Source organism: Phoca vitulina, unplaced genomic scaffold, assembly GCF_004348235.1.
Source record: "Phoca vitulina isolate PV1807 unplaced genomic scaffold, GSC_HSeal_1.0 scaffold32, whole genome shotgun sequence".
NCBI lineage: Eukaryota > Metazoa > Chordata > Mammalia > Carnivora > Phocidae > Phoca > Phoca vitulina.
Genome location: NW_022589735.1, coordinates 7450255 through 7469367, shown reverse-complemented (window position 1 = coordinate 7469367; position 19113 = coordinate 7450255). Strand labels below are relative to the sequence as shown.

The window sequence follows — 19113 nt, the reverse complement described above, 5'->3', positions numbered from 1 at the left end:
CACAAAACAAGGATGGAAGTATAATAATCTTAAAAGTTGTAAGTAAGATATCTATGTATTTCCAGTCATTTTTCTGTTGATTCCTATATCATTTTCCCTATTAAGGAAAGTAATTTCTACCATTATAATTAAAATCACATTGAGAAATTATCTTCATCGTTCTTTACACCATTTCTCTATTCCTGCTGTTATTAACAAAATTTGCTATATGAACACTTTAATCATTTGGTTATAAATGCTGATTTAAAATCTGTTTGAAGATTAGCCATATCAGCTGTCTGCAGGGCCCCTGGCCATAGTGCCAGGTATTTCAAATATATGAATATTAGAAGTAAATTTCTGCCATCTAGGGGTGCCTGGCTGGCTCAGTTGGTGGAGCATGTGGGTCTTGAGCTTGGGGTTGTGAGTTCAAGCCCCATGATGGGTGTAGAGATTACTTACGAATAAAAAATCTTTTTTTTTTTTTAAGATTTTTATTTATTTATTTATTTTAACATTTATTAGAGAGAGAGAGTGCACATGAGTGGGAGGGGCAGAGGGAGAGAAGATCTGAAGCAGACTCCACAATGCGCGTGGAGCCCACTGCAGGGCTCAATCTCGCGACCCTGAGGTCACGCTTGACCTGAGCCGAAATCATGAGTCAGACATTTAACCGACTGTGCCACCCAGGCACCCTAAGTTCTTTTTTTTTTTTAAGTTATCTCTACACCCAACATGGGGCTCGAACTCATAATCCCAAGATCAAGAGTCACCTGCTCCACTGACTGAGCCAGCCAGGTGCCCCTAAAAATAAAATCTTAAAGAAAAAAATCTCTGCCATCTAATAAATGCTGAGTGACTGTAAATTTATGATGGCATGTATAACGAGATAGTTATTCCTCACTTATATGTGGTTGCCTATTTCAAATCACAGTCTGTAAATCATTAATGTCTCTCCATGTATAAACATACACAGAGATCGTTAAGATTTACCCATCTGTGACCCTTTACTAGTTGATGGTCTAAAGTTCATGGATCTGAATATATGAGTTTACTTTTGTAATCTGCCTTGTTCTAGAAATTATTTAATAAGTTGTATACATAGAGCAATGCCAAATAACATTTTAATTTAGTGGGAAAATGAGACAATATGAAAATAAGGATAAGAAGGTAAAACCAGGAGAGTAGTAAGTATATAAAATGTAGCCCATGAAATGTGACACACTTGCTAAGGATTCTAGTAGTCACATGAAGATAGGAAGTCACAATTAGTTAAGATTTACATTGTCTCAGAGCTGAAAGGAAACCAGTTACGCATATTAAAGACCAGAGAAAAATGTTTCCTGTAGACATTCATGGAAAGGAGGACACTGTGTAGATTAATAACACTATGTCTTTAACAAACCTCATGGGGCTTTTTCTTTTCTTTTTCTTCTTCCCCCCCCCCCCCCCCAGTGTGTTTCAGCATCTTTTTTTTATCTTCCCTTAATGAGGTTCTTCAGCAGGTCGTGTGATTGAAGCCTAAAATAAATGTTGGAGTGTTTTAGGGAGCAGAGGTTAGCTAGAGGTACCCATCAGAATCACCTGGGTTTACCACTCCTAGGTATACAACCAAGAAAATTTTAAACATGTTCACATAAAAACTTGTACAAGAGTATTCATAGCAGCATTATTCACATTAGTTAAAATATGGAAACAACCCATATGGATGAATGGATCAGTGTGGTATATCCATTATGTATTAGGTTCTCCAGAGCAACAGAACCCAACAGGATATATACACATACACAAATTTATATAAAGAAGTTTATTATAAGGAATTGGCTCACATGATTATGGAGGCTGAGCACTCCCAGGATCTGTAGTTGGCAAGATGGAGACTCAGGGGATCTGATGGTGTAGTTCTAGTCTGAGTTTCAAGGTCTGAGAACTAGGAGACCGAGGTTTCAGTTCAAGTCCAAAGGCAGGAAAAGACGACTGTTCAGCTCCTACATTCAGGCAGGAGCAGTTACCTATTACTTGGTGTTTTTGTTCTCTTGGGGTTGCCATCAGTTGATATGAGGCTCACCCACATTAGGGAGGGCAGCCTGTTTTAGTCATTCTCCCAAATCAGATGTTAATTTTATTCAGAAATACCCTCCAGGACACACTCAGAATAACGTTCAACCAAATGTCTGGGCACACTGTGGCCCATCTGAGTTGACGCGTAACATTAACCATCACATCGTAAAAGGGAATATTATACAGCCATGAAAAGGAATGAAATAGTGATATATACTACAACATGGCTAAACCTTGAAAACATGCTACGTGATGAAAGAATCCAATCACAAATGACCACATACTGTATGATTCGATTTATATGAAATGTGAATATCCAAAGGGACAAAAAGCAAATTAGTGTTGCCAGGGGTTAAGGGAAGGAGAGAGAAAGGGAATAGATTGACTGCTAATGTGTACTTGGTTTGTTCTGGGGGTGTTAAATGTTCTGGGATCAGTGGTGATGGTTGCACAACCTGTGAATATACTAACCTCTGAATTACACACTTTAAAATGGTGAACTTTATGGTATATGAATTACTTCTCAATTAAAAAAAAAAATCACCTGGGCTATTAAAAATACACATGTTTATGTCTCCATTACAGGCCAATAAGTCAGAATCTCTGGGGCAAGAGCAGAAGCAACTATGCCTTGTTAAAGTTCCCCAGGGGTTCTGATGTAACGTCACTGAGCCAGAGCATTGCAGAACTTTCAGGCCATCCTCTGTAATTAATGGCATTTTTCCCAGCTAGACTTCGTAGATCTTGAACTGCAGTCAATTCAGTGTGCTACTCCATCACAGTTACCTAGAATGCAGCTAATTTTTAGGTTTGCTTTAGGTACCCCACTGCATACGTTAACTGTCATCTGAGCTAAATATTTTGAGCCTAACAGTACCTTCTTTACATGCTTGAGCTCTACTGAATTTAGTCCACAGAATAAGAAATTTGGAAGTTAAATAATCTCCTTCATTTTTTAGATGAAAGGAACTGGAGGTGACCTGCCTTGCCTGAGGTCACAAAAGTAGTGAATAACAGAAGTAGAACTTGACCTAACATTGCCAGATTGCTAGTGTTACATACAGAAAAACAATTCTGTTGTATTTTAATTGTATCTGGCTTTCTTTCTTCTTTCTCTGATACTTTGTATTTTGTAGACTATAATTGGAATTCTCACTGCTTAAAATACAAGGACAGATTTGATCCAAAAAGCATTTCACTATCAATTACTGAGCTAGGCACTGTGTTCATTACTTTACACACAGGCTCACTCATTTAATCTTCACATCAGCATTGTATGACAGGTGGTATTATTATCACCATTTATACAAGTAAACAGGCTCGGAATTTAAGCTAATTTGCCCAAAGTCATCAAATTTGAAAGTTGTAATGCTGAGATTTAAGCCTAAGTGTACCTAACTTAAAAACCTGTGCTGTTTAACTACTGTGCTGTATACTGTCTTTCAAAATTATCGTTAAGAGCAACTAGAAGCTGACCAAAAAAAAAAAAAAGAAAGAAATGCCTAGTTTCTGTTCCTAATAAGGAAGAAGTCCAAGTGTAGTCTCCTAGGGAAGACTTTTTGAGAGTGACAACAGCTGCAGTGGTACATTAGGTTGCCTGGCAACAAAAGGACATTTACAACCATATCATTTCAGTTACTTTTAACTGCTTATAGTAATGCCCTTTAGTAGATGTGTTGTATGTATTTGTATTACTATTTGCAGGAAAACTGAAAGTGACCTTAATGACAGTTTAAAAACAAAAACAAAAAAACACCTCAAAATAGTGATGCATAGATGAGCAAGATTAAGCATGTGACAGAAGTGCTTGGCTTCCCTTCTTCTGACCTACCTCCCAAATCCTTATTCCCTAGTAAGTCCTGTGCCATTACTGTTGGCAGCAAGATTCTGCCAAAGATCTTCCTCTCCTTCCCACTTCCCATAACACTGGGTTTATTTCAGTTGGAAGGGTTATTACAGGAGGGTCCTAGCCTCCTCTTTGAGAAGTCTGGACTCTGAACTTGGGACAACTTTTCTATATTCAGACTTTTATGAGCCAAATCTATTTCTGCGGGTAATTTTTTTTTCTACATTCCAAAGAGTCAGCTTATAAACTGTTTCCTATTTGGCTCTTGACAACATAGTTCATAATCACCAGGAAGGTTACTGAAATAATTCTGTTGGTGTTGCTGCTGCTGCATGATTGGGTCTCTTTTAAGGACAGAACTACTCAGAACCAGTCAACTTCCTATATTTTCAGTTCAGTTCAGTGCCCAGGGAAAGTGTCATCAGGTATGTAGATACGTACTATCTTTGTGAAACTTCTGCCTTGTGACTATCATTTGTCAACTTGTCAACTTGAAGGTAAAGATCTTATCTAACATACCTAACAGTATCTCAGCCTTGGCACATGTTAAGAGATAAATACAACTAGGAAAAAAAAGTGAGTTGAGACTTTGATAGTCTGTTGCTCTCTTGTGACCTTTTACATAAGTAAGCTTTATTGTGGGGTTCCTGTGCAAGATGGTCCCAATGGGGTATAGCCTTTAGTTCTATTCTTTTATTTCATCATTTAAATATCTGTTTTGTGTGTTCATGGGCTGTCCAGATTATTCCAAGCCTCACCCTGGCTTCTCCCTCTTTTGAGTTTAACCTGATTCTAAGTGAAGGCAGAATTAGTACTACCTTTCAGCAATTGTGTGTTATGAATCACATGTTGGTAACTTGATTATTTTTGTTAACCAATTTAATATCATTTAGATACAAGAGAGATGGCTACAGGATAACCTCACTTTAAGAAAAAGAAATGAGGAACTAAAAGAAGTTGAAGAAGAAAGAAAACAGCATTTGAAGGAAATGGGTCAAATGCAGGTTTTACAAATGAAGAAGTATGTTTTTAAAAGGAGTCTTTAGTTTAAATAAAGTCTTTTTATTGAATTGTGAAGAATATTCAATACGTATTTTTAAAAAAGAATTTTAGCATAAATGTCCCTTGAGACTCACAGGAAGGTGGACAGAGTTTTTATTCAACCATATGTCATGCTTTACGAATGGAATTACTGAAGAAGTGATAGAGAATTTGTAGTCCTACTGCATTGATGGGCAGGATTAAATACGCAAAGTCCCAGATTTCTGCTAACCTGCTTCACAAGATAATGGTATCAAGCGTAAAGAGCACATATGGCCTGTGGACCAAGCCTGTGTCCCAGCTCGTACAACCTCGAATACTGCCAGTGGACTTATTGCCAAAGTGATCTGTCATTGGAGACCCATTGTAGATGGTCCCAGTCGTAATTGCAGGCCAACCAGAGCTGCTTTTTTTTTTTTTTTGTAGGTTAGTCTGTTACTTCTTTCATCTAGTTTTCTTGATACTTAACTTTAGTTGCTACCTTTCTGCTACAGCAGAAATGATTTTGTTCTTGCCTTGTGTGCCTTAGAGTTGCCTTAGGAATTCTCTAAGGAACTGGTCGATGCTAAGGCACTAGACTGGTATAAAAGGCTGTACTAGCCAAATAGATTTTTGAACCACCGTAGCTAAATATAGGCCATTCGTTCAGCCACTTCTTACAGATTTTTCATTTGTTTTCTTGACTTGACTTTAAATCTGAATCAAAGAATGCCTAAGTTTTTTTAAAGGATGTTGTAATGAAATTTTAATTTACTTTATAAAACCTAACAAATGGTTTAATCTTATGTTATTGTAAGTACTCTTGGTTTAACGTTTAAAAATATCTTTCATATATTGAAGAAATCAGACTTTATAACTGAAAGAGCTCTTCATCTTCAGTCTCATTTCTAAAGCATTAGGACATTGAGATCCAGAAAAAAATCCACAGGAAGTTATGACAAAAGCCTGGAATGTGACCTAGATATCCTAGCTCCCAAGCCTCAGCTCTTTAACATTGTAATGTTAGTGCTCTCAGTGGGAAGTTGAAAGAGTGAAGCTTTTAGAAGATACAATTGAAACAACTTATTCTTTGCTACTGAAGACCAAAACCAGATATTTTTAAATTTCTTCTATGTTTGGTACATAACAATGATTTTTTATATTCATTCAGACTACTAAGTACAACTCCTCTTTTCCAAATCTGTCTTCAACTAGAATGCAACAGAAATGTCAGCAAAACAGATAATAAGGCCAGTTCTGTATGGATATCCATAAACTGCGGAGCATTGCTTAATAAGAGGGTGCTTAATAAGTAATTGTTAAATGAATAAGATTCTTAAAGCACACAAATCTGTATTATCTCCCTAGTTACCAGAAAAGTTTGTGTATTTTACTTTTTTTGGTCATTATTATGCTTATACTTGTGCAAGTGAAATTTTGTTTTCGTAGAGTACAAACCTTTACCGAGTATTAACACAAAAACTAATAGTTTGAGATGAAATTGTATTTTGTCTTTGATGTATTGTGAACAGAATGATGACACCTATTACTCAGTAACTTCTCAGCGTTGGTAATTGTGCATTCTCAGTTCACAATCAGAATTTTGTGAATTTGTAATTTAATCACCAAGAGTACTTTTTTTAGGTTAGTGTCTAAAAATGAGGACCTTGCTCAGTGTTCATGTGTTATGAGAGTTCCTTGTTCAGCACACAGAAATCAGCTGTTCACAAATCTGGATGCTTCAGAGATATGGGAAGCAAGAAATTTTTCTTTAGTACTAAAGCCTTAAATAAAAAGCAAGGAGAGACTTACTGTATATCTAGAGAGATCTGGGCTTTTCCACTTCAGGCTGCTAAAAGCTAAAAATGGTCCTTAATTGTCATGTTTACCTTTTATAGTGAACATCAGAAGTTGGAAGAAAAAATAGACAGTATAAAAAGAAATCACAGTTCGGCAATAGGGCGACAGAAAGGCTATGAGGAAGAAATTATTCATTTTAAGAAAGAACTTCGAGAACCTCAATTTCGGGATGCGGAGGAAAAGTACAGGGAAATGATGATTGTTATGAGAACAACAGAGCTTGTGAACAAGGATCTGGACATTTATTATAAGACCCTTGATCAGTAAGTATTGGACTGGGGATTTGGTTCCCACTGCAGTCAGTCTCAACTAGCATATTTTAGTCATGTGTTCCTCTTTTTTCTTTTTTACTTTTTAAATATAGTTAATATATATCAAAGAATGGGAAAATACGTGGTGTGTATATACACACACAGGCATGCTTACTTAAGTTATGAAGTTAAGTTTTACAGCATATTCATCTTAAGGAGTAGTCTGGATAACACCCTGCATAGCCATTCCAAGAACTCTTCATTGTTACTAACTGGGATCCACTTAGATGCTCCTCCTCCTCATCTCAGCCTTCTGTCATCCCCTACTCCCTATAACCACTGACACAGATTTTTGCTTTCTGTGCTTTGGAAAAAAAAAAAAGAAAAATCATATGTAGGGTTTTGTTTTATTTTTTGAGCTTTTAAAAACAGTATTCTGTGTACTCTTCTAGGAATTGCCTTTTTTGTTTTGTTTTTATATACTCATGTTGCTTAGAGCTATAGTTCATTCATTTTCACTGATGTACAGAATTCTGTCATGGGAATATACCATACTATATGGTATATGGTCTTTACTAATACAACCTTTGCTCCTAGGAACATTCTTGTGAGGTCTTCTGGAGCAAAGGTGTAAGAGATTCTCTAGGGTATATGTACACGTAAAACTTTTTGCACTCAGTTTTACAAAATGATGTAAAATTGTCTTCCAAGATAGTTTTACTAATCTGCACTGCTAGCAAATAATAAGGGTTTTCTCTGATGCATCCTCTGACACTGATTTTGTCAGTTTCTTAATTTTGTGAATCTGGTGGGTGTACCGTGGTAAACCATTGTGGTCTTCATCGGCGATGCCCTGATTTCTAATGATGCTAAACATCTTTTCATATTTAATTTTGTTTTTCCTCTTTGAAGCATTTGTGTCTTTCACCCATTTTTAATGTCTTATTGGTGGTGGTACTGATCTGCCTGTGTTCTTTATCTCTTCTGCATCTTAATTCTTTTTTAGTTACATGTATTATAAATATCTTAAGTATTTTATGGTTAGCTTTCCACTGCCTTACTACAGTGCCTTTTAATGAACAGATTTGATTTTAAGGTAGCTGAATTTACAAATCTTGTCTAATTAGCTCTTTTTGTGTCTTAAGAAATCCTGTCCTACCGCTGTTTTTTCTTCTAAAAGTTTTAGTTTTGCTTTTTACATTTAAGTACATTTAAGTATTCAATTCTAAATTGAATTTTGTATACATTGTGAGGTGGGAATCCAGTTTCATTTTTCCCTTGATAACCAGCCATCCTGGCTCTAATTATTGAGTAGCTAATCCTTTTCTTAACGATCTGCAGTGTCATTTCCGTTATATATCAGAATTCCCTATGTGTACAAGTCGGTTCTGGGTTTTCTGTTCTGTGCCACTAGTCACTTCGTCTAACTCTTTGCCATTACTGAGACTGCCTTAATTACTACAACCTTATGATATGTTCAAGAAAGAGCAGAGTTTTTTTAAATTGTCCTTTTAATTCATTTTAAGTGATGACTTAATATAGTTGTATTTAGTTCTGTCCCTTTTTTTTTTTCAACTTACACCTGCCTTCTCTGGAATTGATTTATTGTTGTTTATTCCTCCTTTTCCCCTTCTTTGGGTTATAAATGATACAGTCTCCTTTAGTTATTTGGGTATTTACTTTTTTTGTTGTGGTTGTTAAGAGAGAGAGAGGAAGGGAGGGGTGGGAAGAGGAAGAGAGAGAGAATCTCAAGCAGGCTCCATGCCAGGCACAGAGCCAGACATGGGGCTCAATCTCACAATCCTGAGACCATGACCGGAGCTGAAATCAAGAGTTGGCCACTTAACCAGCTGAGCCACTCAGGTACCCCCTGCCCACCCTGCCCCCCCCCCCCCCCGCTTTAAATTTTTAATATGTGTATTTGATTATTTGACTTAAATGTGTGGGTTCTCAAAGAGGTCCTGGAGCAGCATTATCAGCACCACCTTGTAACTTGTTAGAAATGCAAATTCTCAGCCTCCACTCCAGACTGTTGGATCAGAAATGTTGGGGGACAAGGCCCAACAGGCAGTGTTTTAACAAAACTTCTTGGTGATTCTAGTGCACATCAGAGTTTTAAAACCATGGCTCTACTGTGAATTGTTTGATCTTCTTCCTGAATACAACTGATCTTGTCTGCTGTGTTTCTGTTGTCTAGTATTTTAGTTTCGCAGTGTTTTTATTTTTTATTTTTTTTAAGATTTTATTTATTTGACAGACACAGCGAGAGAGGGAACACAAGCAGGAGGAGTAGGAGAGAGAGAAGCAGGCTTCCCGCGGAGCAGGGAGCCAGATGCGGGGCTCGATCCCAGGACCCCGGGATCATGACCTGAGCCGAAGGCAGACGCTTAACAACAGAGCCACCCAGGCGCCCCTCGCAGTGTTTTTATATCATCCCAAATTAGTAATAATCACTACAGTGGTTTCATCCTCAGTGCTTATTTGGATAAACCCTCATGTTTACCAATTTTTTAAAAATCCTCTTTAAAATCTTTAAAAAAAAAAAAAAACACATTCTTGAGACTAAATTTTTCAAGGGTGGGAGCTGTACAGACAGGATGTTAATACTGATTGAATTCTTACTGTTTGTTAGCTATGATCTAACTGAATTATTGCATCTACCCTGTAAAGGCCCAGTATTTATCAAAAAGATTAAGAAGACTGTCCAGGATTACCCAGTGAAAATTAACTTTGGTGATGGGGGTAATTGAGGGGCCACTTTAAGCCCTTTCGAAGGCAGGATCTTCTCTGAGAATGTGGCATTTGAGCTGGGACCTGATTGATGAGAGGGAGCAACATACACACAGAAAGCAGAGATGCAAGCCTTCCAGGTGGAGAGACCAGCCGATGCATAGGCCCCAAGACCAGTTCGAACAGGAGGGGTTGAAGGATTAAGAAAGGAAGCATGGCTAGAATATAGTAAGCAGGGGAATGAGGTCAGAGATAGATGGTTCCAGAGTGTGTGGTGCCCTTGTAGCCTTGGTAAATAGTTCGATATTTACTCTCTGTATGATAGGAAGTCCCTGGAGGATTTGAAGCAGGGAAGTAATATAATCTGATTCATAGTTTGAAGAAACTGCACTGGTTCCTGTTTGGAGAATGGATCATAGAGGGGCAAGAATAGAAGCAAGGAGACCAGTGAGGAGACTGTTGTCATAATCCAAGAAATGGTGGTGGACTGGACTAGGGAGGTAGCAGTGGAAATGAAGAGAAGTGGATGGACTCAAGATTTGTTTTGGATATGGAGTTGACTGGCCTTGCTTCTGAATTGAATGTAGCGGAGGAAAAGGGAAGAACAGAATCAGAGATTGCTCCTACATATTTTGACTTGAGGAATAGGATGTTGGGGGAGCAAAGTGCCATTCCCTGAAATGGCAGGATTGGGGAGGGGAATATCTAGAGTTTTGTTTTAGACAGTTTAAGTGTGAGGCACCTGTAGGCACTTCAAGCAGTTGGATGTGTAATCTAGAATTGAGGAGTAAGGTATAAATTTGGGAATCATCAGCATATATGTAGTATTTAAAACCACAGAGTGAGATTACATGAGACAACTGTAGATAGAGAAGGGAAGGGTCCCAAGACTCAAGATATTTACAAATCTAATGAAATAGCTGATGAAGTAGGAGAAACATGTAAAAGGTACAGTATCTTGAAAACTGAGTGAAGAAAGTTATTTCAAGAATCTAGTGTTATTGAGAGGTCAGATGAGATGAGGACTCAGAAGTGATCCTTGAATTTGACAGATGGAGGTGTTAATGATTTTGAGGAGCAATCTCAGTGGCTTGAACTGAAGCTTTGGAGTTGGATGAGGAGAGAATGGGGTAAGAAGTGGAGACAGTGAGAGATAATTCTTAATGAGAAGTTCTGTGAAGGGGAGCTGAAAAGTGGGGTGATAGGCAGAGGGACTGTGGGGCCAAGGTAGGTTTTGCTTGATGCTTCTTTTAAATTTTACTTGTATGTCTTCTGCTACAACGTAACTCCTCCTCATAGTACATTGACCTGCAGACTTGGGGTTTCATATGTGTTAACTGAATAGGAAACTATACCTAGGAGCCCTCTAGCTATCCCTGCATACCCCAAGACGCCTTGACAGCAGGAAGGAAAGGGATTCCCTCTATCAGGCACATGTTCATTCAGAAATCCCTGTTAGTGTTTTCTTGTCGGGCTATGGGAAGACAGGAATATCATATCCTGTCCCTACTGCAAACTGCTAATGGTCCAATAGGGGAGCCCATGGTAGGTACTCCACAGTCTGTATTTGATGTATTTGACCTTGGCCTTGGATAATGAACAGAGGGCACTTCAGTAGAGAAAAAGTACCTCGGTGCCAGAGCCATCACACTGAGCAGAGTGAGGGTGTGTGAGGGGGCTTGATGGGGCCGGTCAGGAGGAGTTCGTGGGGGCGGGGAGGTGCAGAGGTGCTTTCCAGCAATTTAGCCTTGCCTTAAGGAACAAAGCCAGGCTGTTTACCGAGTTCTGTTATCTGGTAATCAGATGGATTCTTCTAAATGAGAAGAAGTGGTACAGATTTCCCCAAAATTGAGTCTTTGTGGGCTTGTGCTGGCAAATGGTGGCCTTATTAAGGTTCATATTGTGAGCCTTAAATTTGCCTTCTCACCTAGAAGAAAGGTCCAAAATTTCCCTCATTGTTTCACCTCTTAGAATGAAGCATGCAATCAGTGTAATTGTTGCATTCAGCTGTCTATTTAGGGTAACACAGGAAATTAGCAGTGCATTTTCAAGAAAAGCTGATTACCATCTGTTATTAGTAATCATCTAAAAACATCACTGATTATAAGCTTGCCAGTGGTCAGAGACACTCATACTAGATGAGAAGGGAAGAAAACTATACCTTTTAGAATATATTGCCCCTTACCCCTTTAAAAAGAAGGCATCAATTAAAATGATTTTTTTTAAGATTTTATTTATTTGAGAGAAAGAGCGGGGGTGGGGGGAAGGGCAGAGGGAGAAGCAGACTCCCCACTGAGCAGGGAACCCGATGTGGGGCTCGACCCCAGGATCATGATGACCTGAGCTGAAGGCAGACACTTAACCGACTGAGCCACCCAGGTGCCCTGTGATTTTTGGAATATATCATTCAGAGTACAGTGTTCTGTCCTGTGCCCCAAGTTTTCCACTGTCATTTTCCCCCAAATACAGAATGTTGCATGTTAAGTCACACTTATGAAACTCAGTGAAAACACGTAACTTTCATTGTTTTACAGCCAAGGCAGCCAGCTCTGTGAGTCTGTTCAGAGCCTGGCTCCTTGTACTGGAGGAGAGCTTAGGGATGAGGGCTTGATCCAGGGCTCACCTCACAGCCACCATTCTTGCCCTCGCGGTGAATACGGTACAGTTCCACATCAGCAACCTCACCATAGCATCAAGCAAAACCAAAAGATAGCTGGTTTCTCACTTCTCACTCACTGCAGATTTCTTTAACCAAATGTTTATCTTTCAACAGTAGTTGAACCACTGCCTGAATTTTAAAAGCTGATATTTGAGAGTGTGGCTAAAGGAAATTAGTTCAATAGTTTTAAGTTTAATAGGAAATGAGTTTAATAGTCTTTAAGGGTTTCATCTAGAAAAAGAGGTCATTTTTTCTTTTAAATGTACAATTTCAGTTTGGTAAATAACAGATTTTGAGTTTTGCTAAGTAGTGAAAGTCCCTGTTAGTTTGGGACATGATACTCAGTAGGACATGATACTCAGTAGAACATGACACTCATCATTCCCTTGTAGAAGAGTGCTTCCGCTGACCGAAATATAGGGAGACAGGAAGTTGTCACTGTGGTAAGTACCAGAGCAATAGGGAAGAGTATCCAGTGTGATCACGAATAGCAGTGGTCACAGCCAGTTTTTTTTAGCAATTTATATATCTCAAAATTTGGTACGCCTTTAAATACAAGGATGAGGATAATGTTGGAAAATGTCTTTTGCAAGTATAATCTTCGTTGCTTTTTTCCAACGTGGTAAATTTTCACTAAGTTAGTAGTTTTTATCGTAATTCTGAACTAATTTTTTTATTAATAAGACTCATGTATTTGGCCCTTTTACTTAATGTTTTATTCAGTGAACTAGCTGAGACCAGGGGGGAGATCCACTTCCACTTGCTATTTTATGTGCTCCTCGGATTTTGAGTATCACTTCAAATTTTGCAGAATGGTAGTTTTCTATCTCAGTATCTTGAGCCATGGTTATGGTTTAAATAATGAAGGAGGTAAGAACTGGAAAGGTCTTTTCCTGACAGGTAAGGTTTTGGTCTATTTAGGTGATATTTTTCCAACCCTTAAGATACCTGCTTTCTGGAATGACTCCTTTTCAGGTGTTCAGTTCTCTGCTAATGGCTGGGTCCCAAAATTATTTAAAAAATGGACTCAGAGAAGCAACAAAAACCCTGAACTACTGTCCTGGGGAGGCCTAATAAGCTACATTTGTGACATCAAGTTGGAACCCATGTATACTTAAGAAGACAGTAACTCAGGTCCAAGAGTGGGGGGCAAGTGTGGGAGGCAGTTGGACAACTTAGAACAAAATAAAAAATTATCTCATTGCTTGGGCAGAAGCCATGGTGCAAAGAGGTGCTGAAGGACAGTCCAGTCAGCCTGGCATATAAAGGATGAGGGACATGGATGGAAACAGCTCACGTGCTCTGCTGGCACAGATCTCTCTCTTTCTCTCTCTCTTTTTAAATACACTGTTTTAGAGCAGTTTTAGGTCTATAGCAAAACTGAGCAGAAAGTACAGAGATTTGCCATATCCCCTCCCCCTCTCCACCAATCTCTTGTGCCACAACCATAGCCTCCCCCCCAGCCCCCCGTTACCATCCCTCAGCAGATCACCCCAAATCTGTAGTTTACATTTGGTTCACTCTTGGTGTTGTACATTCTGTGGGTTTGGATAACGTGTTAAGCCCTTGTCGTGTGTGAGGATCACATTTTAAGACTTTGATAGAGCATCAAAATATAAATACCACTAAAGCCATCATTTGTCCTCTTAAAATGAGACTGATTGTTACTGAAATTTTTAAGGAACTCTTTCCACATGCAAAAGAGTATTTAAATATAAGACTGAATAACTTATAAACCACTACTGTCTTCGATCTTGGACCTTTTCACTTTCTTCTGGGAGTCACTTTTCACAAAACCTACTACTTCACAGGAGTGAGGATAAACGTAACTGAGTGGCATACACACTCCAGGCACACGGTGGGGCTGGTGCAACTACTCAGATGACCACTTACCCGCAACAGTTTCCAGTCAGTGAAATACATATCTTTGAGCAGAATGATAGTTTACTACAGGTCAAGAATTTTCAAGGTCATTCTTAAATATTCATTACCTGTAAAGTCCAGGGGCTACAAGGTGTGTTGTGAAGTTAATCTTCGGGCCTGTGTTAGTCAGCTCCCACAGGGTTCTGCACTGTACTGTCCCTTCCCACCCATTACACTTCTACCAGGCTTATTTTCCTAAAGGCGGTGGTCCCTATTCACTTCTAATATGAAGAAATACTCTCCACGTCTGGTCTTCCCCATTTTGTCTCTCACTATTCAGTGTGTTCTACCCAAACTGAACCATTTTGTTCCCTTAAGATGCCTCATATTTTCCTGTGATCCTGCTCCTCTGTGGGATGTTACCTTGTTGAAGCCCTTCCCAAATGATGTAATTTTTCCTTCCTTTATGCTCCATGGTGTTTGTACCACTTAGCCTTGTATTGCAGATATTTATGCTGCCCTGTTGTCCATTACTGTGTACACTACACAGCACGGTTCATATTAGACTTCAGTTCATTTCCATGACAATGACTAGAATTTATTCAGCACTTAAATATTATTACAGTGATGACATTGTCATTTCCCTAACCGTGCCATTTGCATGTTATGTACACACAAATAGGTCTTTGTTTTGTGTGAATAGTATCACACTGTAGGTATTTTTCTGTTTTGTCCCTGAAAATGTGATGAAAATCTTTTATATATATGTAAGTATGTCATTATTTTTTTTTTTTTAAAGATTATTTATTTGACAGAGAGAGACAGCTAGAGAGGGAACACAAGCAGGGGGAGTGGAAGAGGGAGAAGCAGGCTCCTGGCTGAGCAGGGAGCCCGATGCGGGGCTCGATCCCAGGACCCTGGGATCATGACCTGAGCTGAAGGCAGACGCTTAACGACTGAGCCACCCAGGCGCCCCAGTATGTCATTATTTTTAATGGCTACATAATACTCTATGAAATGGATGTTACCTGCTTGATTTAACCACCAGTGGACATATTAGGAAGTTTTTAAATGTTTGATACTATAGCTAATGCTACAGCATAAGTCTTTGCACACGTGGGCAGATAGACCAGAAAGATAGCTTCTTAGAAACAGAGTTACTGGGACAGAGGGTATGTGCATCTTTAACTTGTTAGTGCCAAAATGCCTTCCCAAAACACAAAATTTGTGTTTCCACCAGTAGTGTGTGAAAGTACCCATTTCTCCATGACTGCATTTCATATTATCAACCTTTTTAATTTTTGCCAGTCTGTTGCACAAAAAATGTTCTCACTTGAATTTACATTTCCTTGTTTACTAGTGAGGTTAAATGTCATTTCATATGTTGGCTATTTGTATTTCTTCTCTGAGAATTGTTGTTCATATCTCTTTACCAGCTTTTCTATTAGGTTATCTTTTTCTTAGTGAGTTGTACCACTTTTTTTTTTTTTAATAGATTTTCGATGGTAATCCTTTTCTCATACATTGCAAGTAGTTATTCCCAGTTTGTCATTTGACCTGTAACTTTATGGTACTTTTAGTGACTTAATTTTTAGGTAGGCAAATCGTTAAGCCTTCTTCTTTATGGCTTCTCCCTTAGAAAGGCTTTCCAGTCCTAAGATTATAAAACTGATAGTTTTATTTATTTATTTATAATTATTAATAATTTATTCTTATAGTTTTATTTAACTTTTAATCCTTTAATTCATTTGGATTTTGAGGTTTAATAAAGATGGTGATGTATGGGGCACCTGGGTGGCTCAGTTGGTTGAGTGTCCGACTCTTGATTTCAGCTCAGGTCATAATGTCAGGGTCATGAGATCAAGCCCCATGTTGGGCTCCATGCTCAGCCTGGAGTCTGCTCAAGTTTCTCTCCCTCTGCCCCTCCCCCTACTGGGTGTGTGTGTGTGTGTGTGTGTGTGTGTGCGCGCGCGCGCGCGCACGTGTTCACTCTTTCGCTTGCTCTCTCTGAGTCTTTAAAAAAATAAAAAGTAAAAATAGAGATGTAATCTTTCCCTCTTTCCAAACTATTGAAAGTTTTCCCACTGATGGGAAATACCAGGTATAGACTAAAAGTTCTCTATTTGGGGGGGGGGGGGTTATTTCATCTTGATTCTGTCCCAGTACTTTGATTTATTCTTTTATCTGATACTAACTTTAGGGTCACCTTGTGGACGTCAATTTTTTTTTTTTTTAATCTTATTGGAAGTTCTATTTGGATTGCATTTAACTTAATGGATTACTTGGGGAGAATGGACCTCTTTGCAATATTAAATCTCCCATTTTACACTCAATAGTAAGTTTCTCCTACTTAATCAGTTCTTTTTGTTCTGTGGTAAGGGTTGTTCTTTTGTAAGGTTTTATAGCTTTTATAGCTTTTCCCTCTAGATCCTGTACCATTTTGTTAGATTTCTTCCTAGGTATTTCATAATTTTTATTACCACTGTGAATAGGATCCTCTTTTCTATTAGGTTTCCTATTGGATTTTGTTTACTACGTAATACTAATTTTTTTTTATGTTTATATCTGACCACCTTATTAGTCTTAGTTTTTCAGTTGATTTCTTAGATTTTCTAAGTGCACAGTTATATCATCTGCAGAAACAATAAGTTGTTTCCCCTCATTTATTCTTCATTTTTCTTGTCTTACTGAATTTTTAGGGATTTCTAGGACATTATTGTAGAGTAGCCATAAGAAGGGGCATCTTTCTCTTGTTCTTTAGAAGTACTCCTTTCTATTTTAACATTAAATTTGATGCTTGCTGTGGATATCTGATAGTCATTTTGTCAAGTTAAAAAAATTTCTTCTGTTTTTCACTTTATGAATACTTTATCAAAACTCAGTGTTTATATCAAATACTTTGACAATTACTGAGATAATCATTTTTTTTCTTTAATCTGTTAATGCAGTTAGTTATCTTAAATTATTTTTCCTGTTGTACTAGTCTTGCTTCCTTGGGATAAATGCTACTTGATCATGATACCACTAATACCATGATACTACTTGGTCTTTTTAATGCCTTACCACTATATTTGATTTTATTTAGAATATTTGTATCTGTATTCATAAGCAAAATAATTAGGCCTATACTTTTTTTCCTTTTTTTTCTTATATCTCCCCTTGCTGTGTAATACTTTATATAGAGCTGACACTTATTCATAAAATTATCTGAGCCTGGTGTCTTTCAAGATGGCATTTTGGCTGCCTTTTTAATTTTAATTATGATATTCAAGGGCTGTTAACATCCTAACCACTTTTCTCTAATTGTGACCAAGTTGCTAATGTCATGAGACTTCAGGTTTTTTTCACTGTTATTGAGAAATAATTGACATACATCACTGTATTAAGATGTACAGCGTGATGGTTTGGTTTACATATCTGCAAAATGATTACTTAGCACAATGGGTTCAGCTAACATCCATTTTCTCATATAGATACAATAAAAAGAAAAGAAAAATTTCTCCTTGTGATGACAACTATAAGGATGTATTCCCCTAACAACTTTCCTGTATATCATATGGCAATGTTAGCTGCAGTCATCATGGTGTACGTTACATCCCTAGTCCTTACTTATAACTGGAAATTTGTACCTTTTGACCACCTTCCTCCAATTCTCCCTCCCCCCATCCTCCACCTCTGGTGACCACAAATCTGATTCCTTTTTTCTGTGAGTTTGGTGTTTTTGTTTTGTTTAGATTCCACATATAAGTGAGATCATACAATGTTGTCTTTCTCTGACTTACTTCACTTAGCATAATGCCTTCAAGTCCTTCCATATTGTCCCAAATAGTAGAATTTCCTCATTTTTTTAATGGCTAAATAATAATCCATTGAATATATACACATCTTTATCCACCCATGGACACTTCGGTTGTTTCCATGTCATGGCTATTGTAAATAATGCTGCTATGAACATGGGGGTGCACATATCTCTTTGACATATTGTTTTCATCTCCTTTGAATATATCCCTAGAAGTGGAAATTGCTAGATCATATGGTAGTTCTATTTTTAATTTTTTTTAGGAACCTTCATAATGCTTTCCATAATGGCTGCACTGGTTTACAGTTCCACCAGCAGTGCACAGAGGTTCCCTTTGCTCCACATCCATGCCAGCTTTTACTATCTCTTGTCTTTTTGATGATGGCTATTCTAACAGCTATGAAGTATTATCTCATTGTGGTTTTAATATGTATTTCCCTAATGACTAGTGACACATCTTCTTATGTAAAATCAGAAAAAGTACTTTTTTGTACTTTATTGGCCATCTGTGTATCTTCTTTGGAAAAATGTCCGTTCAGGTCCTATGCCCATTTTTTTTAATTGGGTTACAGGTGACCCTTGAATAACATGGGTTTGAACTGTGTGGGTCCACTTAAATGTGTATCTTTTTCAGTAAATAAGGTACAGTACCATAAAAGTATTTTCTCTTGTAATTTTCTTAACATTCTCTTTCTTCTAGCTTACTTTATTGTAAGACTCTCGTATGTAATACATATAACATGTATATGTTAATCAACTGTTTATGTTATGGGTAAGGCTTCTTCCAGTCAACAATAGGCTATTAGTTAGGTTTTAGGGCAAAGTTACACATGAATTTTAACTGTGTGACGACTTGGCACCCCTAACTTTCATGTTGTTCAAGAGTCAACTTTTTTTTGCTATTGAATTATAGGAGTTCTCTGTGTGTGTGTGTGTGTGTGTGTGTGTGTGTGTGTTATATAAAATAAGATTTGTTTGAGAGAGAACGAGAGCAAGCAAACACGAGCAGGGGGACAGAGGGAAAAGTAGACTACCTCCTGAAAAG

General features: G+C 37.9%; 1 protein-coding gene across 1 annotated transcript in view; it reads left to right on the top strand.

Moving 5' to 3' along the window:
• The window catches only part of RAD50 (RAD50 double strand break repair protein), an 83662-nt gene that overhangs the window by 56060 nt on the left and 8489 nt on the right, over positions 1-19113 (top strand). The window contains exons 20-21 of the mRNA XM_032425195.1: positions 4780-4907; positions 6805-7029. Coding sequence (XP_032281086.1) covers positions 4780-4907; positions 6805-7029 — 353 coding nt within the window. The remainder of the gene's footprint in view (positions 1-4779; positions 4908-6804; positions 7030-19113) is intronic.